This window comes from Diadema setosum, chromosome 11 (assembly GCF_964275005.1).
Source record: "Diadema setosum chromosome 11, eeDiaSeto1, whole genome shotgun sequence".
Lineage (NCBI taxonomy): Eukaryota > Metazoa > Echinodermata > Echinoidea > Diadematoida > Diadematidae > Diadema > Diadema setosum.
Window position 1 is genome coordinate 34,556,540 of NC_092695.1, and position 18,642 is coordinate 34,575,181.

General features: G+C 36.9%; 1 protein-coding gene across 1 annotated transcript in view; it reads left to right on the forward strand.

Moving 5' to 3' along the window:
• Positions 1-18,274, forward strand: part of LOC140235143 (apoptosis-inducing factor 1, mitochondrial-like) — a 35,089-nt gene extending 16,815 nt beyond the window's left edge. The window contains exons 4-17 of the mRNA XM_072315179.1: positions 3,384-3,496; positions 4,404-4,534; positions 6,655-6,745; positions 7,238-7,322; positions 7,653-7,729; positions 9,134-9,242; positions 10,113-10,157; positions 11,445-11,507; positions 12,629-12,723; positions 13,789-13,929; positions 14,756-14,898; positions 15,517-15,670; positions 16,195-16,338; positions 16,811-18,274. Coding sequence (XP_072171280.1) covers positions 3,384-3,496; positions 4,404-4,534; positions 6,655-6,745; positions 7,238-7,322; positions 7,653-7,729; positions 9,134-9,242; positions 10,113-10,157; positions 11,445-11,507; positions 12,629-12,723; positions 13,789-13,929; positions 14,756-14,898; positions 15,517-15,670; positions 16,195-16,338; positions 16,811-16,891 — 1,472 coding nt within the window. The 3' untranslated portion in view covers positions 16,892-18,274. The remainder of the gene's footprint in view (positions 1-3,383; positions 3,497-4,403; positions 4,535-6,654; positions 6,746-7,237; positions 7,323-7,652; positions 7,730-9,133; positions 9,243-10,112; positions 10,158-11,444; positions 11,508-12,628; positions 12,724-13,788; positions 13,930-14,755; positions 14,899-15,516; positions 15,671-16,194; positions 16,339-16,810) is intronic.
• The last annotated feature ends 368 nt before the right edge of the window (positions 18,275-18,642 follow it).

Consider the following 18,642-nt stretch of genomic DNA (forward strand, 5'->3'; position numbering starts at 1 on the left):
CTGATAAAGATCTACAGCTTTATGCAGATTGGATTTTTTTTTTTCACATAGCACAACTGGAATGACACAAAATCTTTCTTATCAGAAACTGCGTCTGGTGTCAATGGAAGATGTATAGCAGTTAAATTATGTAGTTGAATTATATCACAGAGAGTAATATTTTAGCATAATATATTTGCATGATATGTTCACCAGGTACCGGTATCCATTTTCACACAGATGTGTTTCAAGTGCCTTATTGAATGTGTTAAGAGAGGAATATCAGTAATGAAAAATCTTGATAAATGTGATGATAGTGTAGAAGCCTTTGCTCACCTTGGTTTGACAAACATTTTGATATTTGCTTTAAGATAGTATGGTGGTTAGTAAGCAGAAAGAGAATTCAGTGTATATTCTCTACTATGCTTAGCAGAGTTATAATTAGAGTTAGAGAGATGGCGTTAGCTTTAATGTCAGTGTGTGAGGTAAGATATTCATTCTCTACAAGTGGTGCAATAATTCAGACTCACATAGAATAATAAATATCAAAACCACAGCCTCGACCACATTCTCGCAAATGAAAATATGCTTTTCCAAGTTACGTGGGAGGTACACAGTGCATGTACTTTCAGAAGAATGCTTGTCCTCAAGGATGTATACTATGAAACACACTATACGTGCACACACACAAGTGCTTTCACCCTTGTTCCTCAATAATTGATTCCTCCCCACTTCTTCCCACATCCCCTATCTACACTGTATTTTCCTTCGAAATTTGCCGTATATTTATCATTAATTTGATCAGTCTATTTCCACCATCCATCCATCCATTCTTGCATAAAAAAGGACATGCTTTTTAGATGGCTGGAAGACATGCTTTTTAGATGACTGGAAGTTTTTATCAGTCAGTATTATCTGTCGTATGTTTTCTTATCTGATCTTGATACGCATCTTATCTGTCCCCTGGTTGTTTTGTCGTCTGCTCATCAATAACATCCTTGTCAGACACCTTGTTATCTCTTCGGAAGCTATGTAACATTGCCTTGGTCCGGGTTATCCAGAGTTTACAGGGTTACACGTTTTGTATTGACAATTTCTTACTAAGTATGAACAAAGTATGTATGTGTCGGTAGTTACCCACTGATATTGTACCTGATCATGCTATCAATGGTGACAAATTTGATTTTTTTGTGTCCTTTTTTTTTGGGGGGGGGTGGGGCTTATCAGTTATTAGAATTCGGCTTATCAGTTATTAGAATTCTCTATCATGAGTACAGGTTATCAATCAAAAGTTTTGATATGCTCGAGGTGCTTCAATTTTCTCCAGTGTCTGTGGGTGATGTATGTGTGCATATCTAATGCCAATACAAAAGAAGATATTCTACTGTGCTGGCATCATGAGGAAAAAAAAAGAGAGAAATGACATGAAGGTAGAATATTCCTATCCAAATAAAATCTTGACATACTAGAAATAAAGAGTGGTAGAATGTGTCGTCTGTCAGCCTCCACAATCCATTCCAAAGGACTGTCAGTGAAAGAAGTGAAGAGAAAAAAAAAAATGGAGATGTTGAGAGATGATGCAGTATTGATGTGTGTGTGTGTGTGTGTGTGTGTGTGTGTGTGTGTGTGTGTGTGTGTGGTTTAAAAACATGTGGATCTATCAGATGTAAAGCAACCACAGATGGGGGTAGCACAAAACAAAGACAGAGGGTAACCACACATTCAAGAGGATAAACTTCCGCTAAAACCATTTTCAAGGAAGAAAGCAGTCCGTGATGCTGGAAAAAAAAAAACCCTCTTCCTATCAGCAAAAGGTTATTAGTAGGAAGAGCACACCTATGATAACATTATGTGGTTACGGTTCACGTAGTTTTGTGCCAAAAAGTGATGCACCAAGCTGTGACGCAGCGTGAACGTGGTTGAAAACGTGATCTGTGATGATGTTGTTGCAGTTATTATCATTATCATGATCATTATCACTACTACCACTACCACTACAATATGTATATTATCATTGTTTCAGTGTTATCATATTATTATCAATTTTATTATTATTATTATTATTATTATTATTATTATTGTTATCATACTATTATTTTAAAATTGTCATTATCAGCATCATTATTAGTATTGTTATTATCTCCAAACCTGACTGACAAACTCCAGAGATGCTTTGATTCAGTCCCACCACTATGATGTTTCATGATTATAACAAGAGCAGATATCAAATCTACAAGCACCAAGAGTATTTCAGTGATACAATGTATGATCCATTAAAGTTAATGAAATATAATCTCTGTTCTGTATTATTGGCAGATCACTGAGATAACCACTTACACATGCTCACACACTTGTGCACACGTGCACACACCAAAAAAAAAAAAAAAAAAAATGTGTTTCGAGGCATGATAACAAGATAGATATTCACTACCTTGTCAAGTCATTTGTCATTGAAATCAAACACACAAACACTTTCACCAGGTGTCACATGACTTGTCACCTGATACTGTGCACTGTCTGGCCAAGAAGTCATCTGCTTAACCCATTGTGGACGGTTTGATTTTGCAACAACACCCATTTCCCATGACACTTGCCCGAGTATACTAGGGACTCATCCTCAACAGGTTACTACTCATTCGTAAAGGTTTACTGTGATGTCATAAACACACAGATGTCCCAAGTGCCAAGAGCCACTAGGAATAGTATCAATGAAACCGTGTATGCACCGATTCTGCTCAAATTATGCAGATGCTTTCACAAGAATTAATATACATGTATTTAATGTTTGGCGGGATTCAGTGAATTTCACCTTTTTTCATAATTTGAGTTGAGGAGAGTATTTCTGTATAGAATTTATCATATCTAATAATACAAATAGCTTGTCCTTATTTTCATGAGAGTTCATGCAGTAGAGGGCATGATTCACAAAACTTACTATAACTTTGCAAAATATTCCAATTTTGCCATATTTAAGTAATGTTCTCACTGCCAAGCCTTGTACAGAGACTAACTGTTGGTAATCAGTATGATCACTGCATTGTGGCACCACCAGAATTATTTACTGGTATATTCATCGTCATCATCAGGTGCAGCAGCATCAGCTTTCTCATCATTATCATCAGTAGAGCTGTCATTATCATTGACAAGATCATAATTTCTACTGCAGTCAAACCTGTCTTAGCGACCACCTGTCTATAGTGGCCGCCTGCCGTATACGATCACTAAAAACAATTCTCTCTGAGAGAAAAGGCATATCAAAGAACCTGTCTGTAGTGCATGGCCACCTGTCTATAATGGCCACTTTTTTGTCTCTCCTGGGTGGCCACTATAGACAGGTTTGACTGTACCTATATAATCATTGATGTCATTATCGCCATTCTGTATTTGTAATTTTTATTTTCCAGTTGCTGCCGTCCCACCAGCGATCCCCGAGCACGCCCCGTACCTCCTGATTGGAGCTGGGACAGCCTCCTTTGCAGCCCTGAGGTCCATCAGGGCCAATGATCCTAAAGCCAAGGTATGAAATCTTTTCCTCACTCCATCAGAAATGAGTTGTTGGTTTTGCCCAGACGTGCCGTCTCAGACAATTCAGTTTTGGAATACTGTAAGAGTGGTTTCTTTCGCGTACAGATACTTTCGCGGTTTCCATCGGTGCCGGCTTTTTCGCGTGTGTTTAAATTCGCAGTCGGCAAAATCTGTGAATTCACAGTCGGCAAAACCTGTTTTATTTTGCACATGAAAACCTAAACTATAATCCAATTACATTGTATTCTTTTATTTATTAAATAGAAATTAAAATCAAATGCAGGCTTACCTGAAATCCCGTCTCTCGAGTACTTTAGCGTGGGGCACGCGCACAGGAGTTGACCTACATTGCACAGTTTCGCTGTGTGTGTGTGTTGACCATCAATACACTCAATGCGCGGAATCTTCGTGTGTGCATGTGCGCAATAGCGTTGTAACAAGTGGCGAGTTCAAAACATATCCTTGTGTGGTTAATTTCGCGCAACTTTTCAAAACACTTTCGTGTGATGTTAAATTCGCGATTCAACCTCAAAGCGCGAAAATCGCGAAAATAAAACCACCTTGAAAGAAACCACTTTTACAGTACATACGTACATACATATATACACAAAAGACATCCAGCTGCTTTTCTTTTTGCCTTTTTGTTTTGTCCTGTCGCTGAAGATTGGTATATGAAAATGTCGTCGCTGTCAAATGAATAAACTTGCCATCATATGACCAGTTTCGACCAATGCAGTGTCCATATATGAGCTTTCACATTACAATGTGAGGGTGAAACTCGATGTGTTATTTGTTTGTTTGTTTGTTTGTTTTTTCCTTTTGGATATTTGTTATGCTGACAAGATTACAAGAGTCTTGATGTATTCATATAACTGAGTCATAAAAACTGACCCCTCCAGGTACTGGTAATAGGCCAGGAGGATGCCCTGCCATACATGAGGCCCCCTCTCTCCAAGGAGCTCTGGTTCAGCGATGATGCGGTTGCCGTGGAGAAACTCAAGTTCAAGCAGTGGAACGGCAAGGAGAAGAGGTAGATAATACCCACACAGGTTTCCTTCCTAGATGTGGTCATTATCACTGCACAAGCTACACATACAACCTTTCTGATACATATCCATCACTCAAATTGATTAAAAGATGAAGATGACAATATGCTGTAAATTGGATTAAACTTAGAGACTGAATATGCACCCAGTTTTTTATGCCTCCGCCACGAAGTGGTGCTGGAGGCATTATGTTTTCGGGTTGTCCGTCCGTCCGTCCGTCCGTCCGTCCTTCCGTCCGTCCGTAATGAATTTTGTGGACAAGGTAACTATCAAAACCCGTTGAGGTATCCTAATGAAACTTGGCATGTATGTGTATTAGGGGGTGAAGTTGTGCCTATCAACTTTTGGGTGCACATGCTCAAGGTCAAAGGTCAAAAGGTCAAGGTCAAATACATAAAATTTCACTATTTCCACCATATCTATTGAATGCCTGAAGATATTTTCTTGAAACTTAGTGTATACATGTATTACCCAATTAAGATTCTCTGGTGAAAGTTTGGGTCATGAGGTCAAAGGTCAAAGGTCAAAAGGTCAGGGTCAAATACATAAAATGTCACTATTTCCACCATATCTATTGAATGCCTGAAGATATTTTCTTGAAACTTAGTGTATACATGTATTACCCAATTAAGATTCTCTGGTGAAAGTTTGGGTCATGAGGTCAAAGGTCAAAGGTCAAAAGGTCAAGTAAAAATATTAAAACTTTTTTTTTTCTCCATACCTTGGAAAATTGTTCAAGGTATCTTCATGGAACATAGTATATACATATACTGACTGGAAGTGATTATCTAGAGAATGTAGGGTTCATGGGGTCAAAGGTCAAGTGCAACACTTCAAAATTTTACTATTTCCCTCCTATCATGCAATGCCAGCAGGGTTATTTTTTTTTACACTTGGTGTATGCATACATGTGTAACCTAATAGAAATTCTCTGGAAAGTTTTTTTTTTTTTCTTCTTTTTTTGCCTCAAAGGTCAAAAGGTCGAAGATCAAGTGAAAGTACTGAACTAACTTTTTCCTCCATATCTCGGAAGTGGCTCAAGTTATCTTGAAACTTAGTACATATTATGCATGTTCTACCTGAAAGTGATTATCTTATGAATTTTAGGGTCAAGGGCCAGATGAAAATGGTAACAATTTACCATTCAATTCAGAAATTGCACTTTTTCTCCACACCTGTACCTTGAAAATTACTCAATGCCTAAATGTATGAATGGGTCAAAGTCGAGTTAAAGTCCTTAAATCCCTAGATACATGCTCTCCTATTCATCCAATTAAACCTAGGTCAAGGAAGGTGAACATTCAACACATTTGTGACAAACTTGTCATTTCAATATTTTGCCAATTTTGTGAAAATGTAATCACACATTGTCCACATGTACTATCTAGACCTATTGGGAAAATCATGCATTATGGCGGAGGCATACCAGTCGCCAAAGCGACATTTCTAGTCTACTTTTTTCACTCATTTTAAGTCAACTGATACTGGCAAAAACAGCATTTTGGGAAAACATTGCCTCCTCTTACACGACTCAAGTGTATAATATTATCGTCTGCAAGGTGAGTGGGCAGTCAAAGTTTGCTTTCTGCAAAGGAACAATACTTTTTTATATATATATATATATATATATATATATATATATCTTATACTGTCACAGTCATACTTGAACACAAGTGTAACCACTCATGAAATTGTCTTGAAAGTCTGGATTTGCAACATTTTTTGCTCGAGAAATATGTAGTGTATATACTATTGAAAGCAATGGTTTTAATAGGTAGTATGGAACCATGATCAAAAACCTATAAAAAAAGGGGGAAAAAAAAGAAAAAGTTTTCAGAGAATGGGGATTCCCACACAGCAAGTAGGCAAGGTGACACTACATGTAATCACAGTGCCAAACTTAAAGGGAGCCATCAAACTTTTCCTTTCCTTAAGCTATTCTCTTGGAAGGTCACTCAACGTTTGAAAGTAATACTACAGTGTATTATTTTAATAATTTTGTGCAATTTGCAATGTGTTCCCTGTATGTTTATGCCAGTATTGTTCAATATTATCTCTTATTTTCATATTTGTCTCTCACATGCCTTTGTCAATTTTTTTTCAGCATTTTCTTTGAGCCTGATGCCTTTTACTGCAAACCTGGAGAACTTCCAGCAAAGGAGAATGGAGGCGTGGCTATACTGCAGGGATACAAGGTCAGTCTCAAAAAGTTTGTCATATACAATTGTACCAGACATTCTATGAGGCATACAGGTGCTCATTTCACACTGGTTCATTGTGTTATAGGAGCCAAATCAAATTTCACCTCACTCGTATGCAGTGTTTTGAGTTCATTCAGGGTGTATTTAATATGTTGATTGATCTCAAAACGTTACATCTTGTAACAGAAGATGCAATTATTTCAGATCAGTCACCAGGTCTTAAATCCCCTTGCAGTGTAAACTATAACATCGATGTAACATGTTTGTTTATTGTAAATAATCATGAAATTGTCATATGCTTACAAAGGAAAGTACAATATACTATAGTGCAACCAAAGTAATATATGACCAAAAACAAATTAAACAGAACTTGAATAATGTTGAGGCTTTCTGAAACACATGTCTTCTGAAATCATTGTAATTTGATGATGGAGTTGGTTGTGTTATTTTGAAAGTGTTTTGTTTTTTGTTTCTGTTCCATACTAGGTCACCTCTCTCAATGTTCAGAAGAAGAAGGCCACACTTGCAGATGGAACTGTGATCACCTACGACAAGTGTCTGATTGCAACAGGTTTGATGATCGTGTGTTCACATGTCTAGTCATACAGTATGAAAGGTTTAGAGTACAGACAGAATCTCATGGTTTCGTTAAAGACACAGTTCTCAAACTAGTAGGCATCATATATTTTTCTTTTTTTCCCACCAAATGGCCAGTTGGGTAAGATAACTAGGATTGAGATTATATTTAATTGCATCTCTTTTGTGTGAAAGATGGGATAACCGCTTGGGATCTGTTAGATATGAAACCAATCTTTAAAAGTCTGGAAAGTACCTGCTGAGTGTTTTCATGAAGGGAAATGATCATAATCTGATCAATTCTCACTGTTTTATCTCACCTCAGGTGGTGTTCCAAGGAATCTGAGGTCTATTGAGAAGGCAGGACCTGAAGTGCAGGATAGAACAACTCTTTTCAGAAATGTGAGTATACATGTAGATCTCTATATTTTTTTTCTTTGATTGTTACAGCTTCAAGAATCTCTAGTGATCCTTGCAATACCCTAACCCTCCCACACACAGCTTTTCCAGTATTAATCATGATATGATGAAGATGATAGTAATAAAAAGGATAAAAATGATACTTAGAAATAGATAGTAATGATAAAAGCTAGTTTTCATATAATGCACAGTCACTGGATGTTATTTCCAACCAGCTCTGAAAGTGCTCACTCTCCATTCCCTGGGGAACATTCCAGTCAGTCGCCATTTTACAGGCGCGCACATGCTGATCAACCAACACTCATCCTACCGGTCACCCATTTATACTCCAGGGTAAAGAGCAGCTATGTGGACAAAGTGCTTTGCTGAAGGGCAAACGTGTAATAAAAAACTCTAATGATGATGATAGTAGTAACTATACTGATAATGCTGATAACATCAACAACAACAATTGTACAGGTAATAAATATTATGAAACCAGCAGATTACATTAATTTTTAAGATTCATTTGATATCAGTGTAGCCTAGATTACACTATGTGTGAATTTCACATGAAATTCAGTGGTTAGAACTGACATGAATCATTGAACGGAATTTCCTAGAATAAGTTTATTATTTTCCTCTGGCTGTGACAGAGAAGTACGTGTAGGTCATGGCTTTTTCAGATGTCCTTCAGTAAACGCAAAAGTTCATATTTGTTTACGGTACATGTTCTTCCGAGGCAAAGTATCCTGATTTCATTCTGACAGTTGTTCTGAAAAAAAAAAAAAATATTTACAAATTACTCACAAGGCCTAACATTGAATTCCTGTTAGTTCAAATTATGTTTTCCTGGTTTCATAAATTGAAAATGCAGATTTCATAAAAGAACTAAAAGCTACCCAACAAAGTACAAAAATGCTGTGAAACCACTTAAAGTAGAAGGATGTTGAGTTGGTTACTAAAGGTTTTTCAAGGCCAGCCATTCGATAGTGATGTTTTTGTCGTTGTACACACATTAAAACTGTTTTGTTTTGTGAGTTGTTGTGTTACGTCTTCATGGTCCATTGATAAGTGCAAATGTACAGTGTAGCCTACCTTTGTGAATTGAATGTGATGCCTTGCATGTTATCTGGATGTGGTATTGATGAAAGTGTGAAGCAAGTCTCATTATTCTTATTATTCTTATCATTTTTTTCTAATTAGTAGTAGTAGTAGTAGTAGAGTAGTAGTAGTAGTAGTAGTAGTAGTAGTAGTAGTAGTAGTAGTAGTAGTAGTAGTAGTAGTAGTAGTAGTAGCAGTAGTAGTAGTAGTAGTAATAGTATGATTATTGTTATATTTTATGTTGTCATCAGTATATTTAAATTCTTATCTCATGTTTGTTTCCATTGTCTTAATTAACTACAGATTGCAGATTTTAGGGCTCTAGAGAAAGCGACCAGGGATGCCAAGTCAGTAGCCATCATAGGGGGAGGTTTCCTGGGCAGTGAGCTGGCCTGTGCTCTGGGGAAGAGAGGTAAGGGAAGGAAAAAGACATTTTATAGGATTGTCAGACTGGTATGCAGACTGCATCAGTGCAACAGCCTCCATCGGAAGTAGCTATCTTTGTGTGAATTGATGTGCTGGGGATGGGGAAAGGGAACCTTGCTCAGATGTGTAGACCGTGTGACATTAGAGGGCTGATGGTTATGTGTTGGAACATAAAATTTCCTTTTCATCTTCATTTCTCATTGAATTCTGAAGATGTCCTCCAGATTTATTAATAAGGGAACACTGATGCGACTTGTATAGATCGAAGAATCACCCTGTGAGAATGGATTTAACACTGCCTTTGTCATATTTTTAATTAGATATGTCACTTTAATAGAGTACATTTTCTGTTTATAGTTACAATCAGCTGAATTTGAAATATGGCCATCTACTTCGCCCAATTAATGTTGCTCCATCTTACATTGATGTTTTAGTAGTTATCACTTACATTGCACTATGTTTATAGAATTTGGTGCATAGGACGCTGCGATTTGGCAAAATATTCCTCGGTCAAGTCTACGAAGAAGTCATCGCAAATGATATTGTATGCAAGAAGAAGGATTATAAAAAGTTTTGCTTTTCCTGAATGTGATGCTGTCAATGTGGCAACTTTTATACAATTATTTCTTTTAAAACACTTGGCATGTTTCATTGAACTTAATGAGGTCATGATTTGGCAAATGAGAGAGTTTTTGTACCTAATGTAATATCTTTATTTCTTGAAAATATATATATTCACAAATTACTGATTCTTGCCACAGTCTAGTCAAGCATCACAACTTCCACAGCACAAACTATTCAATGTTTATAGTAATCAGATTAAATGTTAACACTTCATGATTTTGTCCTTATACAGGCCGGGAAACAGGAATGAAAGTGATGCAGTTTTTCCCAGAGTCAGGTAAAGTTGATTAATGTCACTCTGTCCATGCTCTATTTGATGTATTCCTTTCTGCTATTTCATCATTTGACATTTAAATGGCTTAATTTTGAATGTACAGTTATGTATTGAAAATGAACATGGTAGAACTGTGTACTGTGTACAAACTGTGGAGTACAGATGAAAAATGCATATTCACTTTTGTTTTTAAAGTGTCGTACATTATGAAAGTGAGGGAAAGTTATCATTCCCTTTTCCTATTTGGTCAGAAATATTCTTTTGCCCTTTTTCATTTTCTTTTCTTTTTTTCATGTGGGTTTGCCGTTTTGAAATTAATACTCGTAGGTTTGTGGGAAAGTAAACCAGGATATACCATCTATCTCCTTGAAACTGCTTCCCATATATGATAGGCTATCACTTGAGGGACCATGAGGAAAGTGGAGTAGGAGTTACCGCAGTGGCTAAGAATTTCTCGGTAGAGGGGAAACACGAGTACTTAGCGTGGTTTGTCTTTTTTTAGTATTAAAGGCAGTGATTAGCAATGGTGCCAGTTTAAGATATCTTAACTGCACGATATTATGTCCTACCAGTGTCTCTGGTATCATTTAATGATGAAGTGCAAAATAGATGTTATTAAGAAAGCTCAGAACATCCGCGTGATAATAAAAGTATATGAATTACTGATTTTCCCATGCTGATATTTGTTCATAGATAATATGATACTGTTGGCATTAGTGTTACGGTTTGATGTAAATATAGTCATTTGTGCTCATAGATAATTTTGACATTGCACAGAGTAACTCTTGAAGGGATGGTATAGTATTGGTGGAGGTGAGGATTGGGCTTTAAACTTTTTGTGAGATACCAAGAAACCACTTATGAAATGATACAAAGCATACCATTTCAAGAGGAATTCAAACTTTATTTGATGAAAATTGGTTTTGGAATGGCTGAAACACCTACAAACAAAGTAAAACAAAGTGATTGTAATAAAAGGTGGGTCTCACTTTTTATTAGGCTTGCTCATGTTTGGATATCTCAGCCATTTCAAAACCAATTTTCATCAAATAAATGTTGATTTCCTCTTTGAATTACATGTTCTTTAAGATTTCATAAAAGGTTTCTCATTATCTCACCAAAAATTTTAGAAACATGAAGTTAGGTCTCAACCCAAATTATACAATCCCTATAAAAACTTTGAATGCTCTAGATGTTTTTCATCTGCTTGAATATTGTCATGCAGTTCAGTTAATTAAACCGCTGCAATATCACACAGGATGTTTCACCTTTTTGCCTCTCATACAAAAGGAAACATGGGAAGGGTGCTTCCAGACTACCTCAGTAAATGGACGACAGAGAAAGTGTCAAATGGTGAGTAAAGTTCGTGATTTTTGTAAGTATGAATGTGTATTATATGACCCTGCATCACAAAGCCAACAAAAAGTTGCCAGACATGGATTTGTAGTTAAGGGCAAATTCTGAAAGGGCAGACTCTAAGCTTTAAGATGATCAATACAAATAGACTTTCCTAACCCATCTAAATAATGGACAGAAAGTACACACTCTGGAAATATGTTTACTGAGAAAAGAGGATGTGAAGTTCAGGGTATATTCAAGTACTTAATCTCACCAAGCTGTGCTCTTAGCAGTGAATGGGACAAAAAACAGGATGTAAAAGTCCGTAGCAACCACAGTGAAGGGATTATTAGAATTCACACACTCTGGAAGCACATTCTATACGTGACTAATACTAACTTTCAAAGCAGTGACATCCTCTTTTCAAAAGTCATTAGAGTTGAAAGTGAAGAGTGTGTAAAGTTGATTTAAGAAATAATAAGGGGCCCCTATGACATACCTAATCATGCGATACTACTGTTCATGAAAACCTGCAAAAAAACACAATTTTCCATTTGTTTTGATGATCCCAAACTTAAGAATTATTTAGAAGAGGAATTGCTGTATCAGAAAATGTAAAAACCTACAGATTAATTAGGTTGACCCTTCCACATACTTTTTAGTCCTCATGTTAAATCTGATGTGATCTCGTGATTTTTTGTTTTGCTTTGTTTTGTGATGCAGTCACATATATGCATATGTATGTGCATATACCCATTAACACATTAGCATGTGATAAAGTCATAGACAGTGAAGCCAAGGAAGATTGCAGTGTAAGGTGATTTGACAAGAAGATCACAATATTTGATATTTGTACTAAATTAACAAGTTCAGTGTTTTATCTCCTGTCCAAATTTTTAAGGTCAAAGTGTTTTGATTTGATGCATAATGTTGACATATTTACCTCCTGCAGTAATATGCCCTCCCCTGTTAGTCTTACCATTTTGTTAGCTCAGCATGCCATTTCCATATATTGATTAATAAACATGCATTGCACGGAAACATTAGATCTACAGTAAGGTAATTCTGTTATTTTCCATAAAAGCATTCTCTTTATCCATTTTTTTTTTCACTGTGACATTGATCTTTCAACACAGAGGGAGTTCAGGTGTGCCCAGACAGATTGCTGAAGTCAGTGTCATTTGACAGTGAAGCTCAGCAGGTGGCTCTCACATTTGACAAGAAGGACACGGTAAGAGAAACAATGTGCCCAGAGAGGCCAACTCTTACTTTCTTCTCTCTTTTTTTTTTTTTGTTGTTTTTTGGCAGTGTTTTGTACTTTTTTTGCCAAAAATACTGCAGGTTTCATGGAAAATACTGTTTCCTTATTGTATGGTTATTGCAGGAGGGGTGAGAATACTACGTCTCACCAAAACAACTGGCATTTCAGCCCTCAGAATACTACGGTGCTGTTTACAAGGCTGACATCCCTGTGTAAGGGAGATTGTGCCAAAATTTGAGCATCTCCTGAGAAATGAATATGTGCTTATAAAATATATCGATTCAGTTAAATTTGTTAATCATTGGTTTAGAACCAAACTGGCCATGACCCCTTATGCTTTTTGTTTTGATATACTTAAACATCTTCTCAGGTTATGAGCTGATGAAAGGTTGAAAATGCATGACTATCCATATTGTGCCTGATTGTGTACTAATCCCAATGCAGAATTTAAATGGCAAAACAATCGATAACCATCAAAATAACTGTGCAGAGTTGAAACACTCTATGTGAATAACCAGCTGAAGAGAGAAAATATATATGTATATCCTACTTTCTTGATTTCTAAACCTAATGATAATGTTTGAACCTTAATCCATAGAGAAAGAAAAAAATAAGGAAAAACTACTAAGGACTTATATATAAAGATTATGGCAATATGGGTGTTGTAACGACGCAATTTCTAGTGATCAGAAAAGTGAGATGAAAGTCGAATTTTCGTAATTATGTTTTACTGTTTACATGTTACTTTAAGACAGTATAAAGTCATGCATTGACAACAGATTGAATAAACATCCCATTGTTTATTTGTTTTGGGTTTTTTTAATTTTTTTATCAGAGTTGGTATTGCAGTGTGGCCAAATGCAAGAGAACTTCCACACCGCAAAATATTCCATTTTAGTGGAATACATAGAGAGTGAGACACAATCAAACTGAAAGAGAGATTGAATATGTACTGTCCATGAATTATCAAGGCAGTTTGCCTGCTTAAATTCAAGCTTAGATGCAGACTGTTGTTGCATGTTCTCTCTTGTGTAGGTCCGTGCTGATCATGTGGTGGTTGCAGTGGGTCTGGAACCCAACGTGGACCTAGCAGCCAGCTCAGGCTTGGAAGTCGACGACCAGTTCGGAGGCTACAGGGTCAACGCCGAGCTCGAGGCTCGCAGGGACGTGTGGGTGGTAAGAAGCAAACTCATTCTTCTCTGGGAAGTATTTTTGCCAGCGTCTTCATTTGCTGAGATGCTGTTGGTGTGATACTGATAAAAAGATTTGCAAGTACGGCAGAAGAAAAAGAGAACAAAAATATCCATTTTCCAGTCCTCCTTTGTTTAGATACTAACTTCTAGATTGATTGGAAATATGGGTCCTCTCATCACAGAGCTGAAGTAGTTAATAATTAACATTATATATTATTATCACCAATGTAGTGATGATGTGCTTTTTTATAGTCATCATCTACCCACAGTTTGTGTGTCTCCTTGTTATTACCCCCATTACCAAGATCAAATTCTTGCAGCCCATCTCCTACCCTTTCTTTCTCCCACCAATCTTTCACAACCACTACCTCTGGCTTCCATAAAGTCTCTAACACACATGTGTCTGCCTACGGTCTCAGACATGTAAAACCACTGTCTGTAGATTTGTGAAGTATAACAACTGACAGAAATTTATATCTATTTACCATGCATAAATACAGGATAGACGTAAGAAAGTGTATTGGATTCAAGTTTTGATGAAGTAGATGCACAAATGCATATATAAGAGTGAATATATGTGTATGTTTTTTGTCTGAATTGAGCCTGTCAAGGTGTGTGAAGGAACCAAAATTCAATGACGAAATTGATAATAGTGCACAATTATGATTTTCATGATTCTATGTTGGTGTTTTTTTAGTGCTGAATTAAAAAGGACAATATTAGGAAAGATATATATATATGAAAATTATGTGCAAGGGTACCTATGTGTCATGCCCTAAGAAATCAGTGTTTTTCCTGGATTATGTTAGGCCGGGGATGCATCGTGTTTCTACGACATCAAGCTGGGCCGACGTCGCGTGGAGCATCACGACCATGCAGTGGTCAGTGGTCGGCTGGCCGGAGAAAACATGACCGGAGCAGCCAAGCCCTACTGGCACCAGTCCATGTTCTGGTAAGCCTTTCTTTTCTTCTAATCGAGGATCCAACACTGATATAAAAAATGATGTGGTCTCAATAAAAATTGTTTAAGCAGACAGGATGGTTGTTCTCATATAAATGAATTGCTTATTTCCATGTTGTTATCTACCATCTTACTTTTCGTTTAAGGGTTTTGTGGATCTGCAGAAAAGGTTACTGTATACGCCATATATTTCATGAGTCTAAATTTTCACGAATCAGGAACTCCTGACAATTTCACGAGTTGTTCAATTCGGGATCGTGGAGTCCTGTACTGAACGGACAAATGTACATGCATACGTCACATTAACATCAGGATCAGAGTTAATATTTTTGCGTGTCTTTAATTTCGAGAATAGCACCCGACTCGCGATATTCGTGAAAATAAAAACCTCGCGAAATATTCGGCGTATACAGTATTAAATCTGATTTGAGTTGAGGATTCTCTCGATTTCCTTTGACACATTAGGACTTCACGATAATGTACTCATTTTTTTTTTTTTTGTCTTACATTGTTATACACAGATGTTTAAATCAAAGGTGTGAATGGCTTACATACTGTCAGATAAGATTTTGATGGTTTTGCTTCCCTCATCCTCTCAATGTCTCATAGGAGTGATCTAGGCCCTGATGTCGGCTATGAAGCCATTGGTATCGTGGACTCCAGTCTTCCAACATTCGGTGTCTTTGCCAAGGCCACCGAGCAGGACACGCCCAAAGCAGTCGTCGAGGCAACAGGGGAAGGCATCCGTTCAGAAACGGAGGAGGTACAAAAGTTTGAACCAATCCTGGATATTGTAGTTTCAGAATCAGAGACCCTATGCTATTCAATGATTTGACAATGTCATCACAAAAAGTACAAACTACAATTAAATTTATTAAACAAGGAAAATTATTGTGCAGTTCTAAATCTTCTTTTGGTGGGCAATATCTCATTTTATTACAATTCATTATGAGGAAATACGTAAATTCATTTTCAAAATGTTGGTCGAGTTTTGTGAAAGGAGCTTGGAGAGAGTGCATGTACGTCGTAACTATTGTCAGTCCTAGTGATAAAATTTGCTAGTATTTTCCAACCCTATTGTCAAAAGAGCAGAAAGTTTATTATCATTAAAACAAAGTTGAAATTGAAACTCCACTTCTCCTTTGCAGTGCCAGTAATATCTTCAAGTTGCGAATGTCTTGCCGTGCCCCTCCCGGATGTTGTGCAATTCAGGATTCCAGTGACTGGCACACAAAAATTTGATAAATTCATTCATTTATCCACTTGCAAATTTTTTCAAAAATGCAGGCCCCTGTAGCAACCATCCCCACACCTGCCGCACCATCAGCCTCAGAGGATTATGGGAAGGGCGTGGTGTTCTACATGAAGGACAAGATTGTCGTTGGCATGGTCATGTGGAATATCTTCAACAAGATGCCTGTAGCAAGAAAGGTAGGTTTCGTGCCATAATGGTGAAATCACGATGATTATAAATGCATATAACTAGACTAGATTGAGAGGCATCCCTGCTACCAAAGCAATACAAGGTTATACACAGAAGAACATTCACCTATTTCTGGAAGATAAGAGAAAAGAAGCTGTGTATGTCATATTATCGCACACGAGCTGATGATGTGATGACATCGGCTTACCGATTTCATGTTTAATCAATGGTTTGTTCGAGGACTCTGGCAAAAATTTGCATAACTTCACAATTTCATAACTTTCCTAATTTTCATCCTATTTTTATCACATTTCACTATAGTGCTTGTAAAATTTAAGCCTTTCTTTTCAGAGTAATTTTTTAACTGGTGTGAAACTGTTCTGTAAATAAACATGATTTTGTGATCTTCTGTCACATTCTGATCATACATCAGGCTACTTTAATAGACAAACTCCCCTTTGTCAACTGCTTCCTCCACAGATCATCAAGGATGGAAAAGAGTACGATGACGTGAGCGAGCTGGCCAAACTTTTCAACCTCCACCAGTCGAAGGAGAGCTGATTCCTGCCTCACCCTGCCCCATTTATCCCACCCAATTAATTTATGTCGTTTGTGTGAAAGAGCTGTCTCACTCTCCATGATGTTGTGTTCTAGACAACTGTAATAGATTATAAAGTCAAAATGCCACAGGTAATACTGTGCTGGCCATGCCCAAGAAGTATTGAACTTCCTCCTGTGCTGGGTCCCACCTGATCATAGTTTCTCCTGGAGAGAACACTCCATTGAAAATGAAAAGTAAGCATACAACATGAGAAACAGAAATATGTACAAGTTTGGGTGTTTTTTGTTTATTTTTATTTCTGTCATTTTGTATTCCAAAGTGTATTGGCAAAGGAATTTACATGATTTAAAAAAGGGAAAAAAAAATCAGCAGAGTTACATTTCACATACAAAGTACAATCTGCCAAGCACAATGATTCAACTGGTTGTCAGTAATGCAAAACTGTGTAAACAACACCACATGCATTATAAATAGAGTACAGAAATAACCTTCAAATTAGTGAAATTCTTGCGTCGATTTATGTCGATATAGGGCAATTTGTCAGTCAGTTGCAACAAATAACCTTACCTATGGACAAATACAATTAATAACAAACTTCTATGGGCTGTGAAAAATGCATGATGTTAACCCATCATACGTCAACTTTTCTTTCCCCCATGCGCTCTGATTTTGACATCAGTTAATTGAGCTTACCATCATGCAAGGGAAATTTTCATCTTCATTAAGTTGACAGCATCATACCTTCTGTCAACATGCGAAAGTGCCCTAGTGTGCAAAATTTATTTTGATGTATTCAGTGAATATATCAATTTCTTGTACTAAGTTGACTGAAATAGGTATTACTGTCCAGGTAAGAAGATCTGAAATGACTGCAAAATCTTGAAATCAGACCAAGTTTCAGCAGTCATATTTGTGTGAACGTTGACAGACTTGTTAGTAAAATACTGAGCCAAAGCAACCATCAATATTGTAAGAGCATCCATTTTGTGCCTTCAAATATTACTGACTTGGACAAGGCTAAGTCAATTTCGAGGTGATTTTGCCCGAGAAAATTGTGATATGCAATTCAATTTGGATCAAACAAGTGTCACAGGACTTTATTTGCAAGGTGTCTAATGGTGAGGGAGAAATTTGTTCACCTTGTACTCGACTGTATTCTTTGCATTACAATGCTATTAACATGAGCAGAAGACTGTCATTTTCTGCAAGTACAGGAAGTGGACCAGGAGTAAGTAAATCTCACAGAGCTCTGGCATACTCCAGACTGGCCCACTTTCCCTGGAGGTTTATGTACTGTGTGTTTGATTTCAGATGTGAAAACTAGTATATCTAAGAGCTTTATGGAATAAAATCATGCCTACGGCTGTTGAACATGAACATCACTATTAAATGTGATCCTTGTGGAAATTGTGTGCATGACCGGTTGAGAAATTTGCCTCGTGAAATCAACTTACTTAAATGTGTGACGCTTTACTTGACACTTTGAGACTACTACAGTTACTCTGATAGAGAATAATTTTGCAGACTGAACATTAAATATGCCCCTTGATGTTTTGGCAGTGAAGGGAAGAATGTCAAGACCTTGTATATTTGGTTCAAAATCCGGACACTTGGAAATCTCCTGTTTAATCAAGATGTAGTGAATGTTTTACTTTAAATATCTAAATATTTGACAATACATGTACCTTCTACTGAGGTTTCATGCTCTTTCATGCACAAGAAGTCATCCAATCAACATATTTTTATAGAA